General features: G+C 40.8%; 1 protein-coding gene across 1 annotated transcript; it reads right to left on the minus strand.

Moving 5' to 3' along the window:
• Window positions 1-383: 383 nt before the first annotated feature.
• On the minus strand, window positions 384-7,013 carry gclm (glutamate-cysteine ligase, modifier subunit). The gene is made up of 7 exons (XM_086048278.1): window positions 6,696-7,013; window positions 5,550-5,612; window positions 4,513-4,597; window positions 4,214-4,270; window positions 3,936-4,138; window positions 3,706-3,820; window positions 384-1,782 (listed from the first exon to the last, which is right to left on the minus strand). The coding sequence occupies exons 1-7, from the start codon at window positions 6,828-6,830 to the stop codon at window positions 1,613-1,615; spliced, it is 828 nt and encodes a 275-aa protein (XP_085904404.1). The 5' UTR covers window positions 6,831-7,013; the 3' UTR covers window positions 384-1,612.
• Window positions 7,014-8,264: the final 1,251 nt, after the last annotated feature.

Here is an 8,264-nt window from a genome sequence, read left to right on the forward strand (position 1 = left end):
GCGAGGTTATGCTTTTCAAGTATAGTGGACCCCCGTTATTTGTTAGGGGGCGAGGCGGCGTATATCCGCGAATAATTGACGCCAGTTCAGTTACATTGAATTTTCCCTAACCATTGCTTCACAAAAATGTTAAACCATTTAATAATTTAAAATGCTCAATTAAAAAAATGGTATTGTATTGTATTGTAATGTATTTTAAATACACATTTCTCAAGATTCAAATTAGATATAACATTTAAATTACTTTCAGTACTCATTTAAAACATTTAAATCAGATTTAATATTGTAATGTATCTAAATTCTATGGAATAACTTATTCACATTTAAATTCGAAGGTATTCACAAGCATCCAATCTTTAAAACAATTGAAACCAACACCAACATGTTTCTTATATACATTTTAATAGACAATTTTTGACAACAAATGACAGTACAGGTAATGTTTCCAGTACAGAAGAGATATTTTCAAGCAATTTGATGGTTCAAGAAAGTTTTAACTCATAAATAAAAATGCCTTATAAAAGATATTTCCATATATTTAGTTGTTAAAAGAAAAAAAAATGACAGCCTCAACTTAATCTCAAAATATTACTTTAATCTCATGACAAATCACAAGTGAGGGCAACAAATCAGTAAAATGTTAGAGCAAAAAAATATCTAACTCAGCCCAATTATAAAATTGTTTTGAGTTAGTGCATTTTTCTTAAATGAGTAATGCAAATTAGTCTGGAAAAAAAATCTAAAAACTGAATAAAATCTGAATTTTATAAGCCATTTCTGCATCACAAAATACAAATGATTATAGGAAAAATAAACGTTTTCTTGACAGACTTTTCTCAATATAATGAAAGATTGATGGTACGAGCAGGCATAAGGACGAGATAATCGGCTGCAGTGAGGCACTTCACATTTGAAGAGGGTTCAGGAAACCACTACATGACCCACCAGTAAAGCTACAAGTCACAAGGCAACAATTAGTCACTCAAATTACCTTTGACATTAGGAAGATTGGCTGTACAGGCTGTCGTCATGACACCAACCGGACCATTTGATATATGAAAGCTGCATCCCCTCCATAAAATCCTATGACATGTTAGCATTGATGGCTGGTGTTTGAGGTATGTTTTGTCCAACCCTGTGGTCATGTCTACAGTGTGTATCACTGGAAAAAGGCAAACAATATTAGGGATATTGGGCTTTTGGGTGAAATTTTAGGATGAACCTAAAACACTAACCAGTAATCACCTTTAGAGGTGAATTTATTCAAGCTTTGCTAAACTTGTAAATATCCAACAGTACAACTGTTCAGTGTTTCAGTATGTTTTGCAAAACCTCTTTCTACTAACAAGTAGCCGAAAGGCAAAACTCACAAAGTTGACCATCACGACACTTTTGTGAGTAGTGCCCCTTTTTGCCCCAAAATGACTCAGCTAAAAGTGCTGATCTGACATGAAAACCCTCATGACAACTCTGAGAGTATGTGACAGTAAATGTATGATGAGCAGAGTTCAAGTTGATTAGCAGCCTCCATGTTTGCAGAGCTGTTACTTTGCATGTGGTGTTGAATGGGATGTGGAGAAATGGCTTCACCCCCTGCTTATCCCGCGCCCCGCTAGAGATCCGCCTTCCTGGCGCTGAACAGGTAGCCCATTGCCTTGATGATGCCGCGGCTCTTGACGATGATGGAGTAGCGCAGGAGCCACTCCAGCCTCCAGTCGGCCGAGCTCACGTGCTGCGTTCCCTCCTGCATTGCCTCCCGGAAGGTGGTCGCCGATATCAACTCTGCATGGAAATTAGGGTGTGAGAGCGATAACATGCAAATTTACCATACCTGCTCCCCATTCACACCTGAGACCTTGTAACACGAATGAGTCACATGAGAGCGGGGAGGGGAAAAAAAAAAAAAAAAAAAAAAATGGTAAATTAGGCTCAATATGGATATTTTCACTTAGGAGAGTACTCACTTTTGTTGCCAGCGGTTTAGACATTGCTGTGTGTTGTTATTTTGTGGGGACAGTAAAGGTATGCTGTTGTACAAACTGTACACTGACTACTTTAGATTGTAACAAAGTGTCATTTGTTCAGTTTTGTCCACCCCAAAATTGAAGGGCGTAGTCACCTTTGTGAGATACAGTGTTTCCGACAAATTGTTTACTCCTAAACTATTTTAAGATTTTAGGTGAAGAATTTCCTAATTCAGGTTCTGACAACACCCAACAGAGGTATAATTATCTCATTCACTGCTAAAAACATTTTATGTCTTTTCACAGTCCAGCCATTAAATCACAGGAATTTATTTATATTTTTTCCCTATTTTTTTTCAAACGTTACGGTAAAGAGGGTCTGAAAATGTCTGGCAGTGAATGAGTTGGGGAGATTTCACACTTCAAATTTTGTAACTGAAGAAGGCTTTTGAATGAACAGTGAAACGTCTTCAACACGTTTAAAAAAAAAAAAAAAGCCCAGTTTGCCTCGATTCATCGTTTGCAAAACAGAACACATACAGAGTATCGTCTTCTACTAAACAGGCACAGATTTCACACTACGTTTGCGAGTAAAGAGAGTCAAGATGATTATTTCCGGATACTGTACATACTTCTTGTGACATCTTTGTTGGGTAGTGTGCAAAGAGATTTGTATCAGGTAAACAATGCGTCTTGGGTGGTTCAATGAAGAGTGGGGAAGACTGGACTAGTCAATGTCATTGAAAACAAGTCATCCGGTGCATCTGAATGGTATTAACAGCACTTCAACTTTTCCACGTTATGGAACCAATTCTTTTTTTTTCCCCCCTCAAAATTCTTAGCTCAAGTTTCCAGTGATCATCCTCAGATACTTCTACAGCTTAATTGAGTCCACATGTTCTGAATTCAGTTGATGGGACATGACTTGGATAGGCACACACCTGTTTATATAACCCCTGAAAAGATGCATGGAATTCCACAAGTTTTTTTCCTCAGAATTATGCAATTCCAAATGTTCCCCTTTACTTGCTCGCCCAAAAAAAAATGTGACTGACTACAACAACGTCCTCTCTTGTTTGTTTTTTTTTCAAGTCAAGAAGGGTGACATTTTGAAAAAAAAAAAAAAAGTTTGTGGAACATCTGTGATTTGCCTTTTTTCTCCCAAATTAAACTAAATAAAATAAAAAATAAAAAAATGTGGTAATTCCATCATTTTTGCCAGCTGTCCCATAAAATTCCACAGTTGACAGAGCATGTTAGAGCACAGACCAAGCATGAAGTCAGAGGAATTAGCTGTCGACGTTTGAGACAGGATTGTCAAAAAAAACTCACGTTGTCATTATGGGGTGTTGCGTGAAGAATTTGGAGATGAAAAAAATGTAATCTTTTTTACCTTGATGGCTGTAACATAAGTGGAACATTTGAAGCACTGTGAATGTTCTATTTTATATTATACCATGTTGAAGGGTCTTCTAAATGTATTGTTGTTATCCAGATCACAATGGAAACTTCATGGCAATTTGGTGAGTGTTCAAATATCGGGTTTTGACCAGTTTGTTTCAACAGTTTTGACCAAAGAGACATGCGTTTGTAGGTTACCTTTTGTGGAATGTTTTGGCTATAATAAGATGCTAGCCACCTTTGCCCGCCCCCAAGTGCTTTTATTTCAAACATGTGAGAGTGAACTCTGGATCTGCTGATTTTTTTTTTTTTTTTTTAAAACAAGGAAAGCGATGTTCACCCGTGGGATCGTTGTGTGTGAGCAACTGGATGTCAAACTCTTTGGCGAAGGCAGTCAGCTCAGGGGGCATCACGCAGCAGGACGCCAGGTTCACTTGGTTGCTGCTGGGCTTGATCTGGATAATAACGAGTCACACTCACTTTAGTTACATTCACCAATGATAAACTGCATTCACATTTAAAGGGGTCATCTGGAAAATGGCGTTTTGTCCGTCCCATTTGCAAACAGACCTGAGCCCAGGTGTAGAGCTGTTCCAGCAGGTCCTTGTCCAGGTCGGAGGTGCCGATGGCGGCGATCCTCTGGCTGCGGACGAGCGCCTCCAGCTCCTCCCACGCCGGCTGAAGGGGGGCCAACGTTTGGACGTCGCCACCCAGGATTGTTTGCGGTGCTATGATAACCGAGTCCAGCTGGGACACGGCCAGCGTCTGGCAGGCTGGAGAGAAAAGATAGTCAGTGAGTAACGCTGTCATTTTAAACATTGCATTCATTGATAAACGCTCCTCCTTACCCATCTCCACTGCATCTCTGATGGACGATTGACCCGACTCGAAGAGGAACAGCTTGGCTGCCAAAACAGAGCCACCAATTCTGATGTTGCAAACTTCTCTGACCGTTACAAGCGCTTCATGTCCGCATGCGGAAGCAATTAGCTAAGCTGCCACTCAAGTTTATGACATTCTCAAAGGAAATGTGGTTTTGAATCGGGCAAAATCCGATTGAAGATGTTTTAAGATAATTAGAGACAAAACCGTTTTCAAGCTGAACATAAGCCGTGCAGTAAATCAGAAGATTGATGAAGGTACGAACCTGACACCTTAAGCTCCTCCCTCTCCTCAGGTATGACAGCATCTGTGGCCTGGGGGATGTTACAGTCCAATGTGTCAGGTAAATCCTACAAAAAGGAGTAAAAAATGTTGGCTTCCTTCAGGCACTTCAGCTGGGTGAGTGACTCTTGACCCTCTCGGGTATTCTGAACAGATACACCCCCCCCCCCCGCCCCTCCGACCACCTTTCAATGTTAATGAGTTCATTTGGGTTTCAGGTTGCATTGCTGTGTTGTTTCAAGAGCCAACAGAAGCTGTGCAGGGTTACTCTGACATGAAATGTACAGAGGTTCACCTGTGAACGAGAGCTATTATTTTTCTGGTTAGAAAAAGTCTACACACCCCTGACAAGATCATTTCAAAAGTTTTCCCAACACTAATGCCATCTATATTCCGTGCTAATACCTCCACCTTGACTGAGGCGCCAGTTCCAGGTAAAGAAAAACACAGCTGCTGGCGGCCATGATAGCCAGGACCGGCCTGGAAATACAACCGCCGTTCAGGAAAATTCACACATTTTCCCCAAATTTCCGATGGCCACCCTGCCCCTGTTTCCATCTAACACGAGTCTGAAAATGTGAGTGGTAAATTCTGAACACGCCCAACACAATTCATGCCAACAGACAGACGAGACTTTTGGAATGGCGCCTCAGACGGCTATCCAGTATTGCATGAACATTGGCCATGACAGCTTCTTTTCAGGATGCCCAAAGGCATCGTTTGAAGTCCATCGCCGCAGTTGTTCTATTGGAATCCTGCCGCCTGACCGTGTGGAGCCTCGCCCCATATGGCAAATACAGACAGCTAGTCGGTCTGGTCTTCAATTCAAATAGTATGCTTCCTCCCTAAGCAGACACTTAACACATCCTAAAGGAAAACTCTGCGGGGAGGGAGAAAGCCCCCGAAATGCTCATAATGCATTTCTCAATTATTGCATCATACAATTAGCATGGTAAGTGGTCCCTGAAATGAAAAAGCTACCCCCAACCCTGATGAAATTATTCAAAATGGTCATCTCACCTCAGTTGGTGCTTCTATTGTGGAGAACCAGCTGCTCAGTGTAGCCTGAATGCATTCTTGAAGCTAAAAAACACAAACATGCGCTAGTTTCATGCATAGCACTAGGCAAATTGCCATAAACCTGATGATTCCAAGAATATTGCCTGTAAAATGTAAAGTTGAGACTTTTACAGTTGACTCGGCTCCAAATGCAACATCTGGACCACATGTTTCTCCACTTGACTTGTACCACCATGTATTGTAAAGTATAGCGAGTGGATGAATGCCACCAATGTTGTGCCTTCCAATTTACCATTTGTGAAGTCACTTTTAACCGCTTCTCAATGGCTCAAAGGGCCAGGAAGTGTGGAGGCCAGCTGCATAAAGAATGCAACACGTGGAAGGAGTGGTTATAAATCAATGGTCACGGTCAACGTTGAACCCTGCACTATAACAGTTATGGTTAATGTTCTGGTTTCAAATTACAGTTTAGGTTTTGAGCCAGGGCCAGGGTTTCAAACGCAGATGATATAATCTAGTAGGTTATGATGTAACCCATAAGATGTATATCATGGTAGACAGAGGCTTGTGCTATGCAGGTTTTCCAGTAAGAGTAAATGGGCAGATAGTGTTAAAGCAAATGACAAAATAACTTCCAGGAATGAATGTTAATTAAGTTATGTAATATAGCGCAGTGCATCAGCTCGTTCATAATGCTGTTTCCTATACATCAAGGGTCAGCAACCTGGTGCCCACGAGCTTGGGCCTGTTTTAACAGTAGCTGAGTGATGACACATTGTGATTTCCAAGTAATCACGTAGAAGTGATCATTTGAAAAATGTAAACATTTTTAGATATTTATTGAGCAAATTAATTATTTCAGAAGCGTAGTCAAATCAAACTGGTAGCCTTCGCATTCGTCATCCAACATGTACAACAGTTAAAAAAACAAACACAGTGAATGAATGGGGCTAGCAGTCAAGTTGTGAGCGACACTTTCCTTCCTCTTTAGGAAATGTTGACATAATAGTTCTCAACGTCACTCATGTTTTCGGTTTCCCCTCTCAGGTTATTTAACACACCTGCTCCCCTAGCTACTTGGACACTAGCCTCGTTCACTCGGTCGATCGAGCGATGATTTTTTTTTTTTTAAAAAGGGAAGATTACCTCCTCGCCCGGCGAGCATGGACATTTCTTCTTCAGGCGGGTTCTGTTGACTAAATTTCCCGTGTGTAGTCTCAGAGTCGTGGCATGGCTCAGCAGGTTCCTCTTAGCCTCCGCGTTCGTGTTGCGAGGATCCATGTGTGCAGTCTTTTGTCGGGAGAAATATGCGTCCTATGCGACGAAACGTGCAACAAGAAACAGCCGCCTACCTGTCACTATTTATATGACTGCACCTTCTGAAAAGCGACCAATAGAATAGACGCGTGAGGAACACAATGGAAATGGAGCAGAGTCAGAATGACTTGCTGCTTCAGGGGGGTGGGCGGTTCGATTCAAACATCGATAATATCGATACTAAACAAGTACTTCGATCGGATAGATACTATTGCCCTGGCATCGATACTTCGCTCACAGCTCTCTTGCCCAGCTCCTCCTGCTACTCTCTGAGTCTCTGTCTGAGTGACTCAGGCACACTTTTAGCCCCTCCCTGGCAGAGAGGGCGACTGGAGAGTGAGAGAGCAGCTGGAACCTAAAGCAATGGCAGAGCCAAACAAGAAGCGCGGTGTGGACTTTTTTTTGACAACAACAGAAAAGGACAGTGCCAAGTGTGATTTGTGTAATAAAGTGCTCCGCTACTGTGGTAACACCACAAATTTACACAAACATGAAAAAAGCTCACCCTACAGAGAGCAACGAGGTGCAAGCGCAGAAGTTGCGGAAGGAGGAGGAGGAGGCGGGAGATCCCCAAGCCAGAACACCCCCGCGGACACAGAGGCAATGTACTCTGGCAGAGGCTTTTCAGCCAAAAAAAATCAACAATAGTTGTTGTAGTAGAAGTATTTTAATTTTTATAGTGTTAAAGGTTTTTACATTGTATTGTTTACACTATTTGCACTTTATGATTTTATTTTCAAAACATTGTGCAATGGAAGGCATTATAGTTGTCATGTTGACATTATTATATTTGTATTTTAGTTACATTGCTGCTGTTTTGGGTTTGACTCTCTTAACTTTTGTTCTAAAACAGTTGATTTTGAAGTATTTCGTTTTTTTCGACTGTTAAAGGTTTTTACATTTTATTGTTTACTGTAGTTGCACTACTGACTTTATTGACATTGTTGTATTTGTATTTTCGTTACATTGCTGCTTTTTTTGGTTTGACTCTCTTGACTTTTGTTCTGAAACATTTGTTGTAGTAGAAGTATTTTATTTTTTTATACTGTTAAAGTTTGCATTGTAGTTATTTAATAAAAAATAAAGCATTATATATATATATATATATATAAACAAGCATAATCTACTAACATTTCCAAGCAATATCGCATTGGTATCGGCTGGTACTACCCTGTGTTTACTTGGTATCGGATCGACATCAAAATTCCTAGTATCGCCCACCCCTAGTGCCTGTGACAGTTATGGAGGACGGTGGTGAAAGCCGGCCGGGTCACGCCCACCGGAAGTGTAGCCGAATAACGTCAACATAAATTGCTTTTAATTTCCTGTTTTCATCCCCCAAATATTAATTTATATTCAAATTATAACCTTTTAAAACTTTTTCAAGAACGTTAAAAT

Source organism: Filicampus tigris, chromosome 12 (assembly GCF_054856515.1).
Source record: "Filicampus tigris isolate MCC_2025a chromosome 12, RoL_Ftig_1.0, whole genome shotgun sequence".
In the NCBI taxonomy this organism is placed as follows: Eukaryota; Metazoa; Chordata; class Actinopteri; order Syngnathiformes; family Syngnathidae; genus Filicampus; species Filicampus tigris.